We start from the raw sequence: 19,464 nt of genomic DNA on the forward strand, positions 1-19,464 counted from the left end.
TGATTCTAGTTTGCTCCTCTATAGGTCCAAAGATAATAATTTCAGTTTTGTTTCTGTTCAGCTGGAGATATATTGGGAAAAGATATATAAAATATCACTTTTTAGCTTGAGTTCTTCATTTGATGATAAAGTAACAGTATGTTTTGAAATAAAAAAAGTCTAGAAACCTTCTTAAGTCTCAGGTTGAGCAACAAGCAAATCAAGAGACATTATGAGATAGAGGCAAGAACAACATATTACATTTGAAAGTAATTTAGAATAATCATCTAAATTACTTTCAAACACAATCTCTCTATACCATCACAGTTTTAATTCCGTGATTTCTCTGTATTTATAACAATAAGACTTTCTCTGCCAGCTGGACTTTGAATCTAGTCTGAATTGACCTGCTGGTATAAATGGGAAGTAAAAAGTTTCACATCTCAAGATAAACTTAAACATCAGGGAGGCTCAAATTAACATCTGGTCTTCATGTAGAATGATTTAATACTAGTAATTGATATTCAGGGTGTTTAGTTTATAAATTACAATGAATGTAACTCAGATCTCCAAGAACAAACACTGAAATATTTATGAACTTTAATTTCAGTTTTAAGGTAAAATAAGGTAATTTTAATTACAAGACACATTTTCAGCAACAAGGCATTTCAAAGTGCTTTACATGAATTAGAGAAAATACAAACAAAACAAAACAATAAACAGAAGAAAAGTAAAAATAAAAACAACAAAAGTTATAATCTAATAGGAGTTTCTCTAGATCTTAGGAGTGAAGTATAAAACTTCTCTGGATAAGAGTTTTAAGAGTTTGTATCAAACCAAAAGAGATTCTTGACATTTCAGTTGTTCCTTACATGCTTATGTCATCACTGATAACATTAATGAGATTTAAAACAATGACATTAAAGCTTAAATATCCAAACTAAATTCTTTAGTTAGAAAAATTCACTCTGAATACAAGCAGATTGAATGATTGTAGCTCTAAAGCTAATCTCAGAACCAGTTTCTATTTACTGCTTTATCTTTAAAAAATTAATTTAACCTTTTAATGATCTAATATTTCTGTCTAATAAACTTCTTAACTTAATTATCAAGCTTTGCAGAAAACTAATGATTTTTTTAAATAAATCTTCCAGTAGGTTACATGAAAACGTAATGCATAAGTAATAATTAATGAATAAGTAATAATTTTACTGTTTAGTCAACTATTTACTACATTTCCTCTCCAACGCTGGTTTAGTAAAACAAAATAAACCTTTGCAAATATTAACAATGTTCAAAAAGGTTGGATGAGATCTATATAAGCATGATGAAAACTAGTTGAAATATTTAAGTGTTAATATTTATAGAAAAACCTAAAATGTTTTTATATCAGAAAATAATTTGAAACCTTTTGGTGATATTTTAGAAACTCATTTAAGCTGATACTTTGTTCTTTTACTGAATTTCTATGTTGGCTTTAATTTATTTCAGAACTTTCATCAAAGTTTTCCATGTAAGTGTTTGAGGAACAAATGCTGCCGATCCCAGAGCTGAACTCTGACTCTCTGACTTTGTTATTCAGCCACTCAGCAACTTGGTCATGTCCTCGTCGTCTCTGTTTCTCTGAAATGCTCCCATAATCTGAGGCAACATCTCCACTCACTGAAACAGACATAGAAGTGTTATTAAAGTTAACAAAGACTGTAAAGTCAACATTAATTTATTATTATATCAAACTTACTATCAGGAATGTTATCATCATCTTTACTCCATGCTGTTCTCACATGAGGTTCTGTTGGTTCTTCTGGTTCCTTTTCTAAAGCTTTCATCACTCTCTCTATCAGCTCCTGTTCTCTCCTCCTCCATTGTTGTTCTGTCAGTGTCTGTTGTTTTGGTGGCCAATGGAAACTGAGAAATTTTTCTTTTCTGTCTTCAACTGAGAAGCATTCTTTGTTTTGTTTTACCATATCAATTATTTTTTGGAACAGTTCTTTGACATGACCAGGATAATCAAAAACAAAGTTTTTTATAACATGGTATCTGTTCCCACATTTCTCCAGAAGCTCCTGAAGCTCCTTTCCCTCTCTGACGATGTAATTCTCTACAGGGACGTCATTGATCCAGTCTCCCCAGGTAAACAGAACCATGCAGTGTCTCCACACTCTCTCTGTTAATGGATTCATGATCTCCACCAGAGCTTTGAGATCTTTCTCTGTGAAAGATCTGATGATGGAAACAAGCAGGAGAAAAACATGAGGTCCAGGAGAACACATGGAGACACTGTGGAGAACTTCATCTTTGATCCAGTCAGGTGGTGTTGGGTCTGAGAACCAGCCTGGAGTTTCAACAACTGAGACTTTTACTCCATCAAAGTTGTTCTCATGTCCCACAGATGTTATCCGTTCCTGATCAGAGAAGTTCTGAAAAATATCAGAATAATAATAATAAAAATACCAACTTTAAAATGCTTTCTGCACTGGATGCATGCAGTATGGATATCTAAATTTTGTGAAACACTTTTAATGAAGGAGTAGTTTGACTTACCTTTTTCAGGAAAGCAGTTTCAAAGGTTAAATTAAAACACTTCTTGAACAGAATCATATTTGCAGCTGTACTTTTTCCTGAGCATTTTTGACCAACAAGAACGATCCTGATGTCAGTGACTGTACTTCTCTCACATGTAGAATCAAAAAACATCAAATTGTTTTTAATCTTAAAACATTATACTTGCATGACAATATCATATAATATGTTAGATTTATTTCTTACCTCCAATCAGCTCTTTCAGGACTCTTGTCTTTCTCTCATTGATCGTCTTCAACCTTCTGGCCATCTTGTCTCCAGTCTCTCTCTTGGTTTCTAGCTCTGCTGCTCGGTCCAGCTCCACTTCATAGTAAGGATCTTCATTTCCTGCCCACATCTCTTCAATCTTCTCCAGTAGTTCCTTTACCTGAGTCTTATCACTGTGGTCCTTGTTGTTCAGGACATGATACCTGTTCTCACACTTGTTCACTATCCACTGCAGACCTTCCTCACTCTCTATTCGCTCCTCTACAGTCTTCACTCCTAACCAGTCTCCATAGGTAAACAGAACAAGTGTGTGTTTCCAGATTTCTTCTCTAAACAGACTCATGTGTTCCTGAACAACTCTCAGATATAATGCATTAATAGAAACTGCCAGAGGAATAACCAGCAGCACAGCATGTGGTCCTGGAGGACACAGATTCACACTGTTCTCTATTTCCAGTTTATCCATCTCACTGGTTTCCTGAAGGGTGTTGATGTAAAACCATCCAGGAGAATTGACCACTGTGAGCCGCCTTCCTTCAACCACACTGTGGCTGATTTCACTGTGGATTGTTGTTCTTTCACCTATTTTAGTAAGTTCAAATGCATTTTTTCCTAGGATGGTGTTTCCTGTTGAGCTCTTGCCAGCCAATGATCCTCCAATCATCACTATTTTCAAATGGTCTGGAGGGACTTTTCCACCTAAACCGATTAAATAAAAAGAAGACATTCTGTAGATTCCTTGATTTCAGTTTGCAGCTCAGGTTTACTTATACCAGGATATACACTGCAAATACAAGGCCAAAACAACTTTTGATTATTGATGGTTCAGAAACCCATAACACTCAGGTGGTGAATGTAAGGTTTAGACATGTCACATGTCAAATTTAAAAAGTTACACTTTAACTTTTAAAACTTAAACTTCTGTCATCTTTTACTTTTCAATTGCCAATGAACTGTGAAAAATTTCTCCTTGCCCTATGACACAGTGCTGGTCTTGAGACACAATTGTGTTTCAATGCTCCAATAAAAATAGTTACTTAAGTTTTGTGTTTCATTTCTGACTTGACATTATCTAGTAAATGACAGCCAAACATTTTCCAAAAGAGAAATTTCCATAATATTTTGCTGAGAGTTGTATTTTAAGTTCAGAGGACATGCACCCTGAAATGTTTACTTCATTCAACATAGAGCACTGTGGCTTATGAGAAACATAGAAACTTGCAACCTACCTTTAATCTGTAGCTTCAGTTTGTTTCTTTGTTTCTGGACTTGATCAAACCTTTTTGAGGCTCTTTCAGTCAAATCTCTCATTTCTTTTCTCAGAGTTTCTCCTTGACTTCTGTCAACAGAACAGTGTCTGAATCCATTGTTTGCAATCAGGGTCTCAATTTTCTCTAAAAGCTTCTTGACTTGATCTCTATCTTCTCTGTTACCGATGTTGAGAAAATGTTTTCTGTTTCCACATTGTTGAAGAATCCACTGCAGGACTGGACTTCTTCTGATTTTAGATTCTACAGTTTCATCACTACATGGATTGACTGCTGTGAACAAAACAATGGTGTGACTGAAAACATCTGGATTGAAAAGTTCAAGGTGCTCATTTAGTGATGATTTGACATCCTGAGATAAATGTGAATTAACAGGAATGACCAGCAGAAAGACATGAGGTCCTGGAGGACACAGATGGACACTGTTCTGGATTTCTATCTGATCCAGTTTTGGTGTGTTTTCTCTGGAATAATGCCACCACCATCCTGGAGTATCAACCACTGTGACTCGTCTGCTGAACACTTCCTTCTGCCTCGCTTCACTCTGAGCTGTTCTTCTGCTGGTGTTGAAAACATTTTGACCCAGGATGATGTTTCCAGTTGAACTTTTGCCACTGGGACATCTACCTTCTCTTCCTCCTATGAGTAAAATCCTCAACTCCAAAGGAGTATTCTTTTGTCCTGTTTGAAGAAATACAACCTGATTTATATTTGCGTCCTAATTAATATGAGAACAGGTGTGCATGCAGTTATTGCTTCCTTTCTAATCTACAAATTCATCATTGACAAGCACAGGAAAAAACAAATTAAAGCTAACCCTTCCATACCAAAAAAACAATGTTTCCTTGAAACATTTTAGAAGCAGACAATATATCTACTAATACAAGTACTACTACTACTATATTCTATGAAATTAAATTACTTGTGTTCAACATGTTTGTTCATTTGTTAGAAAAGGCATCTATTATATTTATTACATAAAATAAAAAAACAGTTTCATGAAAATATGCCTTACAACAGTTCAAAATGTCAGCCTTGTTTGCGCTCAACGCTGGTAAAATTTCCATTTGATCTACAATGGAAGCAAAAGCAATGAAGGATCCTCTATCAAGAAATTAGTTGTGGCTTGTCACCAGTTTTATATCTATTCAACAGTTGCAAGAATGATAAAAAGGTAGAGAAAATCAGAAAATAATGTGAGAAAGTCAGTTCACTGAAAGTCAGTTGATAAAAGACGTTTCTTTTAATATAAGGTTCAATCATGTATTTCACAACATCAGTAGAAAAATAATTGACACTTTGTTACAGCTGTCCTTTCTTTAACCAGTCAGTTTCAAACAGCCGATTGCATTACAGATACTCAAATATCAACTTTGATATTCCTTTCTTAATGGAAAGTATTTTTAAAATATTGAACATTTTGAACAGAAAAATATTTGGATATTTAGATTGTGATCAAAAAAGCCACATTGAAATCGTAAACTTTATGTTTTACATCTCAGTGTTTTTTGTATCTTTAATAAGTACAGGACTTGTTAATTAAACATTATTCAGATTGTCAGAGACAGGATTAGATTTAGCCTAAGAAACTGAGCATGAAGATATTGTTCAGATCATGTATTTACAAAACAAACATATCAGAAATGAACAAGAAAACAATGATCAACATTTTACTCCCAAAATGATCAGAGACTGTGAAGAGTGACTCACTGATTAATGAGGCCGTCATTACTGGAAGTATTGCATCATGGAGAAGAGTTGATCCTTTGAGTCACAAGAATTAAACTATAGAGAAAAAAGAAAGTGGTTATTATAAAGAAGAAAATAGTCATTTTTTTACACAAGACCATGTATTTAAAAAAAAATAAAAAAATAAAAACTGCATTTTGTGTTTACTTGAGTTGTCTTTGACTAATATTTAAATTGTTCAGATTTTCTAAAAACTGAACAAACATTGTATTAAAAAAATAAGATAATCAGGAAAGAGGCAAACATTTTTCCACAACGCTGTTTAAACAACTCTGGGCAAAATTAAGAGCCCACTGCACACCAAAACAAATCATGTAAAATTAAACATTGATGCGTTCCACTAACTGAATGAAAAAAGTAGACTATTTGTGCCTCCACAATTTGGCAATAATTCTGCTTCCTATAGATTAGCCTGCAGGACAAACAGATTACGGTAAGTTAAGCATACTCCTAATATGAATGTACTTCTTTTTTCAAAACACTCAAAGCATCGATTCCTCTATGCCAACATGAAAAATGATAACTGATATAAAAACACATTCAGAGATCAGCTAACTTTGATGACACCAAAGCCACACATAGTGTTAAATTATTTTCCATAAGAGTATCAAAACATATTCATTTTCAACTCAGTGATGTTATTGTCAGATCTTACCTTTCATTGTGCTGGTTTGCTTAGGCAGGTTCTCTTGAGGAAAACTGAATGAGGCTGTTTTCTTCCTCTCCTAAAATGCCTTTTACTAATTCATAGAAATAGCACATGGATCATGCACTGAACATACTGATTGACTCATGACATGCAGAGGAAATGTCACCCTACCTCGTGATGTCCAAAGCCCTGTGGTTGGAAAGAGGAAGTCCAAAGTCATTACTTTATTTCACTTCAGATCAAAATTAGCAGTATTCAATCCTCTTCATGCACCTTAGAAGTCGGTGAAGTAGTGACAAGAACACACAAGTAAAAGCAGATTAATATACAGATTAATTTCAACCAAACTCATGTTTCTCTTAATGAGGATTTTCTGCTTACAGCTAATGAAACCATGAGATGTAAGATTAGAATGTTACATCAGAGTAATGGAAAAAAAAAAAAAAAAAAAACATTTTTAATGCAGAAATGTGGGTACAATGAAAATCATGTTTAATGCCAAACTAAACCTGGGGAACATTTGTTAAAACTGTCACTATGTCATGTAATATGAGGCAGGTAATCTGTGAAAAGATAAAGAAAATGAAATCCTTGCTCCAAGACTAAAACTGAACTTTGAACAGTATCACTTTCAGTTAAAATGAAAGTATAAATAGTTTATTTTATTGATCAAATTGTGATTAAGTATTTTTCTGATTGATTTTAATGTGTTTTATGGTTTTATTTTGTTTTGTATTTGCATTTCAAATCTTGCATCACATTTTTATTATTATTTTATGTAACCAAAAGCCCAGTCATGGAATGACACTGCAAATTAAATTAGGTTATAAATGTTAATATTTATGACATTTTTCCTTTCCTTCCTCCCTGTAGAAACAAATGAATTCAAATCAGAAGAAACATTTTCAAGAGAAGAAATTTCATAAAAATAGCCTAGCATTGCATTTGTTTCAGGTGATTGTTGAATAAAACATATTATGTCAATTTCAAAGACTTGGAAAAAACTGCATGTGACATTGTCAGGGTAAAAGGTTGAAGTCAGTTACTTTTTTATTCTGTAAAAGTAGTATATAGCAGTTAATTGAAATTCAAATTATACTTCCAACTCATCCTAGTTAACAAAGAAAAGTAAAACTTTGACAGTTTGTAAAAAAACTTAAAAATGTTTTAACTTTGACATGTTGTGTTTTTAAATGAGTGTTAACTGTTTGAAATTGCTATAAGATGTCTGTGTTTTTATTGTGTTTGGTAACTTAAATAGCTTCCGGTAATCACTTTCCTCAAATTAATTGAGTAGTTGAAAGTTGTGACAACTAGAATGTTATTTTAATTTTATTTAAAGTAAAGAAAATAAGGAATCTAAGCTAAACTGGCTCTTAAGTTGGTCTGGCTCAATGCAGAGTACAAGCAGGATTTTTATTTTGTAAAGTGCCTCAAAATGGCATTTGTCATAAATTGGCACTTTAAAAATAAAATGAATCGAATTGAAGCAACACATTTTAAATACGTTATAAATAATGGTACATAGTGTACTAAATGAAAATATTTTTACCGAATTAAATTATCTGATTTATCCGAATGTCATTATCTTTATTTATCATGTTACATTAATAAAAAATATATTTGAGTTAATTTACTGATATAGAATTTGTTGACACTGAAATGTATAAGTTAGTGAATTTAAATGGTTTCAGTTTCTTCATAAGGCATTACAGTGGTGTGTGTTAATTGTTAGACATTTTCTTCTGTTTACATTTGGGGTGCGTTCACACTGCAGCCTGACGTGACTCAATTCCGATTTTTTGGCAATTTGAGTCACTTCAGGTTGCAGCGTGAACGCACCCTTGGTTCCTTTTTGTCCTGTGAATTTCACTTGTTTTTTCAGCTGTTGTGTGTCTTGACCAACATTGCAGAAATGAAAACACTGACAGCTTCAGATAGGTTCACACATTTACAGCAGTTCCTGAACTCCAACTCAAACTACCACATAAAACTAGAAAAGAACATATTGAGCTAGTTTCTAAAATTAAGCAAACCTATTTTCACTGTAAATACCATTCAGTGACAAACTTGTGATCTATATGATTTGATTTTCATAAAGGCTTTATGTAGTATACTGAGTTAGTTCCTCATTTAAGTTTAGTTGGATTACCCCCCAGACCACTAGAGGGAGCAGTGGGAAGCTAAAAGGAGAGTTTAGCAAGTAAGACTAGGGCAGAAGAAGCTAGTGCCTGTAGTGTGTTAAGTTGTGTTCAAGACCGAATAAACAAGTTAAAGACAACTGCTGAGAGTGACTCTACTTCTTGGAAGTGAAGATATCACACTTTATAACCAGGTTATTTTTTCTCTCTCTTTTGTGTGGTTGTCCTGTCTGTGTTTGAATCTGCTGACTTTTACTTCCTGAAAATGCCTCAATGTTTCACATCTCTTTCTTTTGTGTGGCGTCAGGGCTTCCACAAAAAATCTTAAATAGATTGAGTTTTCCCATACCAGTTCTTTAACTTACCTTCAGGCAGGTCTTATTTTATCTTATTTTTTTATTTTTCCTGCTCATGTTATTGGGTCTCCTGCTTATTTACCTTTTGTTTTTGCTAAGTTGTGGCATTTATTGATCTCATATGTTGTAGTTCTGAATGAGGGGTTGGTGCAACAAAAACATCCTTAATAAATGGCAGTGGACATATCTGACAGAGACAATTTCATACCAAACATTCAATCACATGGTGAAACCCCCTAAAAAGTTTCCCAGCCAAAAAAAAAGCTCATAGTTTCTTCAGAGAACTGAAATGAAAAGGTTCTGATTAAGAAAGTAAAAATGAGGCCTTTTTTCTTTTGAGTTGTTTTGTGTCACAATCTGTTCCTAGGACTGTGCACTTCTGGACAGAGAGAGGTTTTTCCTGATCTGCTAAAGCAACATTTTCACTTTTGGAGTCACATCCTCAGAAAGCTCAGCTCACCCAAAAGAAACTGCATTCTCTATGTCAGCATGTCTTACCAAATGATTACAATATGATTTTTATGCACTATTTTGTAATAGAAGAAACTACATAAGGGTGAGTAGAATAGTGTAGTCTTCTACTCCATTCCTGTCCTAGATTCCTCAAGTGGACTCAGCAGCCAATTGAGCTGGCCACAAGTGTTGGTTAGGGCTGCAAGGAAAAGTCTATTTTCTTATGTCTTGAGATGCAAATATGAACGATACTGAAACAATAAGCAATGTCAAATGTTAATTTTGTCCTGATTTTGAGAAACACAAAAGGCAGAGCTCAAAAACACACAGGCCCAGATCAATTAATTCACTAGACAGAGATAATTACTGGTGGACTGGTTTAACGTTTGAGTAGGAAGGACCGGTTATGTCTTTATATTTTTTATTTTTTCCCCAGGCCGGTGTGCAATCATGGCCCTGGTTTTATCACATATGGTGCTACAGGTGTCCCTTTGGATGGATGGATGGATGGATTCAATGGATCAGTATGGATTCAAGAAATAAATCCATACTGAGTGAGCATAATCATGTTCTTTGTGCTTAGTTCTTGTTAATGCCCCTCACAGCACCTAGTTGCTCCTGAACAAAAAACATAATTGTTACTCAAACTCCTATTGTCCTTGAGCCATTTGACTTATAAATTTGGCCAGAAGCCAAAGAGCTTCGTCTGACGAGTCACATTTTTTTGAGGGCGTGGGGGGTGATTCTGGGTGGGGGTGTAGAACAGAGAGCTAAGTTGCCTTTTTTTGGAATAAATACAGTTGTATGTATGTATGTATGTAGGTAGGTAGGTAGGTAGGTTTGCTACCTTCAATCAGGGCTCTGAGTTTTTGTCTTTGTTTTTGTGCTTCATCAAGTCTTTGTGATCCTTGACTTGATCTCTATCTTCAGTGGTACTGATGTTGAGAAAATGTTTCCTGTTCTGACATTGATGAAGAATCCACTGCAGGGTTGGACTTGTTTTGATTTTGGATTGTAACTTTGTTTCACTACTCAGGGGTGTCAAACTCCAGTCCTCAAGGGCCGCTGTCCTGCAACTTTTAGATGTGCCTCTGCTGCACCACACCTGAAAAGAATAATTAGGTCATTAGCAAGGCTCAGGAGAACCGATCTACACAGGGAGGAGGTAATTAAGCCATTTCATTCCACTGTTTTTTACCTGTGGCACATCTAAACATTGCAGGACAGCGGCCCTTGAGGACTGGAGTTTGACACCCCTGCACTACATGGAGCGACTGCAGTGAACAACACGATGGTGTGACTGAAAACATCTGCATTGAAAAGCTTCAAGTTTTGCTCTAGGGATGATTTGACAAGCTGAGATAAATGTAAATAAACAGGAATAACCAGAAGAAAGACATGAGGTCCTGGGGGACACAGATGGACACTGTTCTGGATTTCTATCTGATCCAATTTTGGGGTGGTTTCTCTAAAATAATGCCACCACCATCCTGGAGTATCAACCACTGTGACTCGTCTGCCGAACACTTCCTGCTGCCTCGCTTCACTCTGAGCTGTTCTTCTGTTGGTGTTAAAAACATTTTGACCCAGAATGAAGTTTCCAGCTGGTTGACAAGCTTGCGGTAGCGGTTTGTCAGATGGATTTTGTGTACAAATAATCAGTATTTTTGGTGAGTAAAATGTTGCTATATTCCTACATAATATTACAATTTTATCAGGTTATTTTATGCTTTTTTATGTGTGTCGCACCTGCAGTAGACGTTTTATAGCCATAAAATAGCTATTGAGGGTTGGATCGATTCAGACAGAGCACTACTGAAGGCCTAGGTGTGAAATGCACGGCGCCCCTAATATATATATATATATATATATATATACACACACACACACACACACACAGTGACGTGCGGTCAGGTGAGGCAGAGCCTCACCTGTCATCATGGAAAAATAATATATAAGAATAAAACCATTTATATTGCTATTTTCACCCTGTGGTTTGTACTATAAAGTATCTATTTTTTACTTAGCTTAACCAATTATGATTATTTTTGTCTTCAAAATTGCTGGATTTTCGCATTTTCCCATTCAAATGCTCAGAAGCGAAGCCGGTGAGGCAGCAGCGAGCTGAGCCTCACCTGGTATTGCGCAACCTCTCGCGAACTGTACTGGCTGCCATTCTATGGGGGCAAGTTCGTCCTGTCTGTACGCCGGTAATAAAATGGCTAAAAAACATTTAATGAATGGACTGATTTTCCATAATTTCGCTTATGTATATAATGTACAGTGTCTTTTTGTCACCAACTGTGTTTGTATCATGTTTTGTGTGCGGAGGAGCGATCAGAAACGGCAGAGGTGAGGCAGGCAGTTCTCTTGCCTCATGGCAGGGGGCGCTCATGATCCCAGATATTGTGATTGCACAACTGTAGAGTAAGACACAGTGAGCTAGCCATGGAGCTAGCCATACAGTAAATAAGTAAAGTACAGGTATATATTTGTTTTCTCCTCTCTTCCGACACAAACATGAAAGACTACATTTCTACACTTAAACGGTTTTCTAAAGTGGATTTTCAATTGAAGCATGAGTAATAACTAAAGGAAGACCAACACCGGAGCTGAAAGTTTTGCTTCAAGAGTTTGACGATTCTCACTCCTGTTGAGGTACCAAAACAAAGACAAACTCAAAAGTGCAAAAGGAGGGGAGCTGAGGCCTGGCAACAAAACACCACAAGCGTCAAGTGGACGCCGAAGGCGACCCAGAAGACGGAGACAGCCAGGTTCAAGTACTCTGCGCTCCAAATTAACAAATCAGCAGCACCTGTTAAGGAGAGGAGCACAAAGATGGACAACAAGACCTGCAACCAATGCCCACAAGGCCCAGGGCCGTAACAACACCCTTGGAAAGTGGGTAATGACAGAGGGGGAAGACATGCAGCAAAGTTCATCAGGCCAGGAATCAAACCTGCAAAGGCCACATGGAGGACTAAGGCCATCTTAGGGGTTGTGCTCTACCCCTGCACCACCACAGCAGCCCAGTTGGTACAGGATGTGTCCTTGGCGATGCTTGTGTTATGACGTCAGATGATATGAACGCAACATTGAATTCAATTGTTTCAAGTAAAGTCAAAGGAAAAAGTTCCTTAAGTTAAAAATTTTAACTTTTAAGTTAATTCAACACAAAGTTGTCATAAACCAAAATAATTGAGATTAATGTAAATAACTCCACAAAATGAATTACAGCCCAGATCCACATTTTACAGCGTATACTTGGCTTTTGCTGAAAAATATATAAAGACTAATACTTGCACTTTAATTCTAAAGCTTATACTTAAACTTTGGTATATGCTACTTGTTACTCATTACCACAAAATGAATTTTAGAATATCTTGATCCAAATACAGAATAAGATTAAGCCATTGACTCTTATGTACATTTAATATGGCAGAATAAGTACTTCACTATACACATTTAGTTTACAGTTTAAATAAATTTACATATTCAAGATCACATGTGCTAAATAAAAACAAACTGAAACAAGGAAACATTTGACTTGACTTGATAAAGTCCTAGTCCAAATCTTCAAGGTTTGGCAATGATATGTACACAACATTATCCATTTCAACAAGAACACATTTTGTTTTAATTATGTCAAATAAGATTAACAGTTTCAGTATTTTATCTCCATATATGTAATTACTATGTACAGTGATTTGTGAATCTTCACTTGCAGGCCTGACTGATTTAGCAAGAACCTGAACAACACACAAGATAATTTTGGTGTACTTAAGTGTTTTAAACTAAAACTAAAATTTGAACTAGAAGTATATAACTACCTTTACAGAAAAATCCCAAGAATTTCACATGTGGTTCAAGCATTTTGTGCATGTCAAACATTTGCAGAAAACTATGGAACTGCCAGAGTGAAACTAGTCTGACCTCAGATTTGCAGACTGAGCCAGATTTTGGAAGTAGATTGGGAAAAGAGAATCAGAGAAGGTGGTAACTATTTGTTTTGAATATTATACAAGGCTTCAAGTAAAAAAAAGTCCTGAGCCTGAAACGTATAGTGGTGACAGAAATGAACTATACCGTTGCTATCACCACAGTTTAATAAAAAGTGTCTTTGAATAGTGTAAACAATTGCTTCTAACAATACAATTAACAAGCTAAAAACATGTACTAAAGTAAACAAAACAAAATGTAAAATGTCTGTGCCCTAAAGGTCTGCCTTACAGGCAAAAATCCCTCAACATTAAATAAGAGTCCTTTCAGTCAATGTTTTTGCAAGTAATTTAGAACATGCAACATTACCAACTAAACCTGTGTTTCTCAACCTTTTTCGGGCCAGCGCCCCCAGCCCTTATCCAGGTCCCTCTGTCAGGGTTCCTGTGTGTGTGTGTGTGAGTGAGGCATCTGTTCCAGCGAGGATCTTGGTGGAGAACCTGGGCAGCCTACGCAGGTGGATCTCATCTGCCTCATCAGTGTTGGGGATAAAGGAGCAGCAGAACATTCACTCAGTGCTGGATGATTAACGTGCACCGGTAGTCTTTCTAGCCGTTTCTTGTGATTACTAGTTGATTTGATCTGTCTCTGCAGTACTTTACCAGTGGTTTCAAGTCCCTGTGTTTGCCTGCCTCTAGGTCAGTCTCTGGATTTTCTCTGGACCAAGTTCCTTCGTTCTCTCCTCCTGAGGATTTCCCTCCAAGTCTGCCTGCCCGCTGTTCCCTCCACACCTCTCCACCAGTTCTCCGGCTCCAATCATTACCATCCTCACTCCTCTCAGGAACCTCTGTGACCTATCTCCACACTGGACCTTGGCAATTCCCCATGCCTCAACCATAGCCATTCTAAAGTAAGCCTTTTCTCTGTGCATCGCTGAACATCCATTTTTTTGAGCCACCAGTAATCCCGCTCTCATTCCAGGCACCTCCGATTGTTTGACACTACCGCCCCTCAGAGGACTAAGAAGATTTGTCTGTTGACTAAAAGAGAATAAAGAATCTTACCTTACTCTGCTTGTTGATTTTGCATGTGGGTCAGAAGGTTAAAGCCGAACATGGCAGAATCATCCAGCCGAATTGACCCAGCAGAATCAACTCCTGACCCCAATTTAGATCATGCTGTACTGGTCCGTCATGACTCTATGCTGCATTCTTTATATGATCAACAGACGAATACTAATCAGCGTTTAGATCAATTTGCAGGAATGCTTAAGGAGCTTCACCAAAAGCTTGTTTCTGCTAGTCCTCCTCCCGCTGTAGGGCCACCTCCTGCTGCAGATTCACTCCCCCCTCAGGCCAGTGCTTCCACCAGTCCTGCACAAAGTCCTCCAGCGTCCGTTCGTCTCAGAGAGGTCTCCCCACCCACACCTGAGCCCTATTCGGGTGAGATAGGTAAATGTGGGGGTTTTTTATTGCAATGCTCTCTAGTTTTTTCTTTTTCACCCCAAAGCTTTCAAACAGATGCAGCAAAGATTTCGTACGTTATTGGTTTGTTAAGGGGAAGAGCGCTAAGATGGGCGGAGGCTAATTTTGGACAGCAAGTCGTTTTTCAGGGAACTTATGACTCGTTTGTGTCCACATTTAAACAGACATTTGGGTATACTGAATCACGTTCTGATATCACCCGCAAGCTGTGGAATTTGAAGCAGGGTCGTCAAGCTGTAGCAGATTTTGCTATTGACTTTAGAACCCTGGCAGCCTCTTCTGGTTGGAACACAGAGGCATTGAAGGGAGCTTTTCTACAAGCTCTGAACGAGAACATTAAAGATGAACTGGCTTACAGAGATGAACCAGGCTCATTAGAGGATCTAATCTCTATGGCTATCAGGATTGACAATAGGGTCAGAGACAGGACCCGTTCTAAGAGAGAACTGAGTATATGCCCAAACAGAGTGGAATTCAATTTTGCCCCCACAGATCAATCCCCAGAGGAACCTATGCAAATAGGAAGAACCAGACTAACTCCTGAAGAACGACAGCGTCGCATGAGGTCTGGCGCGTGCCTTTACTGTGGTCAAACAGGGCACTACATTGCTAACTGTAAGAACCTGCCAAAAGACAAGGCCCATCATTAGCTACGGGAGAAGTGGTGGGCCACTCTAAGAAAGCCTCCCGTTTAACTCTACCAGGTTCACTGATTACAGGTAATCAGTCCTTTCAGACATTCGTTTTAATAGATTCTGGTTGTGAACAGAACCTTATTGATGATAACCTTGTAAATCAACTCCAGATACCCTCTGTTCCTCTTCCAGCCCCAGTCTTGGTTTCTGCACTTAATGGTAAAGCCTTACCTGTCATAACTCATCGCACAATTCCCATTGAGCTTTTGGTTTCAGGAAATCATCGTGAGGAAATCACCTTTTTTGTATTCCCTTCTCCCCAGTCTCCAGTGGTTCTAGGCTATCCATGGCTTCTCCGTCATAATCCTCACCTTGATTGGAGGAACAGTCGGGTAGAGTCCTGGAGCACATACTGTCTGTCATCGTGTCTTCACTCTGCTCTTCCCTCAGTAGTTTCTCAGCCTGCAGATGAACCCTCTCCAGCGGACTTGGCCAGTGTACCATCTGAATACCATGACCTTCGCATGGTTTTCAGTAAGTCAAAAGCTCTCTCTCTTCCTCCTCACCGTCCATACGATTGTGCCATTGACCTACTTCCAGGAGCACCACTACCTACCAGCCGTTTGTACAGCATATCCAAACCGGAGAGGGAGAGCATGGAGAAATACATCAGTGAGTCCCTTGCTGCTGGCATCATCCGTTCATCCACTTCACCTTTGGGAGCCGGGTTTTTCTTCGTTGGTAAGAAGGATGGAACACTCAGACCATGTATTGACTACAGAGCCTTAAACCAAATCTCTGTAAAGAATAAATACCCACTGCCATTACTTGCCTCAGCTTTTGAACTCGTTCAGGGAGCCACCCTTTTTACAAAACTCGACCTCCGTAATGCTTACCACTTGATCAGAATCCGGGAGGGAGACGAGTGGAAAACAGCATTCAGGACACCTCTTGGCCATTTTGAGTATTTGGTTATGCCCTTTGGCCTCATGAATGCACCTGCAGTGTTCCAATCGCTAGTCAATGATGTCCTCAGGGACTATCTTAATCAGTTTGTCTTTGTTTATCTTGACGACATTCTCATTTTTTCAAGATCTTTAGAGGAACACAAGATACATGTCCGCCTGGTCCTCCAGCGTCTTTTGGAGAATCGGCTGTTCATCAAGGCGGAGAAATGTGAATTCCATGCCTCTTCAGTAACATTCCTTGGTTATGTTTTGGGAAGCGGGCAGGTGAAGACAGATCCAGCAAAGGTTCAAGCAGTCTTGGACTGGCCTACTCCCACGTCTCGCAAGCAGCTTCAACGTTTTCTGGGGTTTGCAAATTTCTACCGTCGTTTCATTAAAAACTATAGCCAAACTGTTCTTCCCCTTACCCGCCTCACTTCCACCAAGGCTAGTTTCAGTTGGTCACCTGAAGCTGAACAAAGTTTCATAGATTTGAAGAGGAGGTTTGCCAATGTACCCATCCTCATTCAACCAGACCCATTTAGACAGTTTATTGTTGAAGTGGATGCCTCTGATTCAGGAGTAGGGGCAGTTCTGTCACAGATTTCTTCCATTGATGACAAATTGCACCCCTGTGCATTCTTCTCCCGTCGTCTCTCACCAGCGGAGAGAAACTATGATGTAGGTGATAGAGAGCTCCTGGCAATAAAGATGGCTTTTGATGAATGGCGTCACTGGTTAGAGGGGGCTGAGCATCCCATTGTTGTCTGGACAGATCACAAGAATCTAGCCTACCTTCAACAGGCCAAGAGATTAAATCCTAGACAGTCTCGCTGGTCCCTCTTTTTCTCCAGGTTCAATTTTACCATTTCTTACAGACCTGGATCAAAGAACACCAAGCCAGATGCACTTTCGAGACAGTTTTCTCCTGATCATGACATGCCTGAAACCACAATCATTCCACCATCAATTATTATCGGAACTCTTTCTTGGAGGGTTAGAGACCAGGTTCTGGCTGCTCAACAGACTGAACCCAGTCCCATTAATACACCACCCAACCATCTGTACGTTCCTTCATCCGTTAGAGCTCGTCTCATTCATTGGGCCCATACTGCAAAATTTTCTTGTCATCCTGGCATTAACAGAACAGTCTCGTTAATCAGACGAAACTTTTGGTGGCCATCTTTGTATAGAGATGTCAAGGACTATGTGCTTGCCTGTCCCATTTGTGCTCGCAATAAAACTCGCAATCAACCCCCTAGTGGGTTACTTCAACCTCTTCCAGTTCCCAATCGTCCGTGGTCGCATATAGCTTTAGACTTTGTTACTGGACTACCACCTTCACAGGGTTTCACCACCATTCTCTCTATCATTGACCGCTTCTCTAAGGCCTGCCATCTAGTTCCCTTACGTAAACTTCCCACTGCCATCCAAACTGCCCACCTTCTAACTAAACATGTGTTTCGTCTGCATGGCATCCCCTCAGAGATTCTGTCGGACAGAGGTCCACAGTTTGTTTCTAGAGTTTGGAAGGAGTTTGGCTCGGCACTTGGAGCTAAGGTAACCCTCAGTTCTGGGTTTCATCCCCAAACTAATGGTCAGACTGAGCGTCTGAACCAGGAGCTTGAAGCTACCCTTCGTTGTCTCTGCTCGTCACATCCTTCATCCTGGAGTGTGCACTTGCCTTGGGTGGAGTATGCCCACAACAGCCACACCTCAACAGCCACTGGCCTATCACCTTTCGAGTCCTCTCTTGGTTATCAGCCTCCTCTGTTTCCATCAGACGAGCAACAAATATCCGTCACCTCTGTCCACCATCACCTCCGCCGTTGCAGACGCATCTGGGCTCAGACCAGGGCTGCTCTCAACCGGACAGCCGAGGCAAACCGCAGATGGGCTGATCGTAAGAGAACCCCTGCACCGTCGTATTCACCTGGACAAGAGGTCTGGTTATCCACTCGTGACATCAATATCAAAGCATCCAATCGTAAGCTTTCCCCTCGCTTTATTGGTCCCTTTGAAATAACCTCTGTTCTCAGTCCTTCAGCTGTACGCCTCAGGCTTCCTGATGGGTTAAAGATCCACCCAGTGTTTCATGTTTCTCTTATTAAACCAGTCCGTTCCAGTCCTTTCTGCCCTCCTTCCAGACCCCCACCACCCCCCCGGGAAATTGATGGTCACCCTGCTTATGACGTCACAAAGATTCTGGCTATTCGTCGCCGGGGAAGAGGGTTCCAGTATCTTGTGGATTGGCGGGGTTATGGACCAGAGGAACGGTCATGGGTTCCCCGTTCTTTCATCCTGGACCCTGATCTTATTAGAGATTTTGAAGCTTCGCATCAGTCATCTTCATCTGGACCGCCTGGAGGCGGTCATTAAAAGGGGGGTAGTGTCAGGGTTCCTGTGTGTGTGTGTGTGAGTGAGGCATCTGTTCCAGCGAGGATCTTGGTGGAGAACCTGGGCAGCCTACGCAGGTGGATCTCATCTGCCTCATCAGTGTTGGGGATAAAGGAGCAGCAGAACATTCACTCAGTGCTGGATGATTAACGTGCACCGGTAGTCTTTCTAGCCGTTTCTTGTGATTACTAGTTGATTTGATCTGTCTCTGCAGTACTTTACCAGTGGTTTCAAGTCCCTGTGTTTGCCTGCCTCTAGGTCAGTCTCTGGATTTTCTCTGGACCAAGTTCCTTCGTTCTCTCCTCCTGAGGATTTCCCTCCAAGTCTGCCTGCCCGCTGTTCCCTCCACACCTCTCCACCAGTTCTCCGGCTCCAATCATTACCATCCTCACTCCTCTCAGGAACCTCTGTGACCTATCTCCACACTGGACCTTGGCAATTCCCCATGCCTCAACCATAGCCATTCTAAAGTAAGCCTTTTCTCTGTGCATCGCTGAACATCCATTTTTTTGAGCCACCAGTAATCCCGCTCTCATTCCAGGCACCTCCGATTGTTTGACACTACCGCCCCTCAGAGGACTAAGAAGATTTGTCTGTTGACTAAAAGAGAATAAAGAATCTTACCTTACTCTGCTTGTTGATTTTGCATGTGGGTCAGAAGGTTAAAGCCGAACATA

The 19,464-nt window shown here is 39.1% G+C and overlaps 3 protein-coding genes and 3 long non-coding RNA genes across 6 annotated transcripts in view; 3 read left to right on the forward strand and 3 right to left on the reverse strand.

Moving 5' to 3' along the window:
- Nucleotides 1-19,464, forward strand: part of LOC148158002 (uncharacterized) — a 277,765-nt gene that overhangs the window by 244,954 nt on the left and 13,347 nt on the right. The gene's annotated exons all lie outside the window — the stretch shown is intronic.
- LOC106930933 (uncharacterized) overlaps nt 1-19,464 on the reverse strand; it is an 83,676-nt gene that overhangs the window by 36,566 nt on the left and 27,646 nt on the right. The gene's annotated exons all lie outside the window — the stretch shown is intronic.
- On the reverse strand, nt 563-5,907 carry LOC106913355 (GTPase IMAP family member 8-like). The gene is made up of 6 exons (XM_088008292.1): nt 5,748-5,907; nt 3,999-4,718; nt 2,749-3,468; nt 2,524-2,657; nt 1,721-2,399; nt 563-1,641 (listed from the first exon to the last, which is right to left on the reverse strand). Exons 1-6 carry the CDS (start codon nt 5,764-5,766, stop codon nt 1,457-1,459), a joined length of 2,457 nt encoding a protein of 818 aa, XP_087864418.1. The 5' UTR covers nt 5,767-5,907; the 3' UTR covers nt 563-1,456.
- The window catches only part of LOC106911543 (GTPase IMAP family member 8-like), an 83,556-nt gene continuing 64,654 nt past the window's right edge, over nt 563-19,464 (reverse strand). Inside the window, exon 7 of the mRNA XM_088008285.1 lies at nt 563-1,039. The gene's annotated coding sequence lies outside the window, so the exon portion shown is untranslated. The remainder of the gene's footprint in view (nt 1,040-19,464) is intronic.
- Nucleotides 13,767-14,579, forward strand: LOC148158006 (uncharacterized). The gene is made up of 3 exons (XR_015764102.1): nt 13,767-13,923; nt 14,023-14,234; nt 14,306-14,579. It is a non-coding gene; the product is annotated as an uncharacterized LOC148158006 (long non-coding RNA).
- LOC148158007 (uncharacterized) lies at nt 18,809-19,441 on the forward strand. Its single transcript, XR_015764101.1, has 3 exons — nt 18,809-18,946; nt 19,046-19,257; nt 19,329-19,441. It is a non-coding gene; the product is annotated as an uncharacterized LOC148158007 (long non-coding RNA).

Source organism: Poecilia mexicana, unplaced genomic scaffold, assembly GCF_051168715.1.
Source record: "Poecilia mexicana isolate PSO_F unplaced genomic scaffold, ASM5116871v1 scaffold_8, whole genome shotgun sequence".
NCBI classification, from domain to species: Eukaryota; Metazoa; Chordata; class Actinopteri; order Cyprinodontiformes; family Poeciliidae; genus Poecilia; species Poecilia mexicana.

Bases quoted from the DNA above. Each gene is read 5' to 3' on its own strand.
- LOC106913355 (XM_088008292.1), bottom strand. The intron at 3,469-3,998 runs GTAGGTTGCAAG...TAATCGGTTTAG, and splicing joins ACTGAAGCTACAGATTAAAG to GTGGAAAAGTCCCTCCAGAC. The intron at 2,658-2,748 runs GTAAGAAATAAA...TTGATTCTACAT, and splicing joins CCTGAAAGAGCTGATTGGAG to GTGAGAGAAGTACAGTCACT.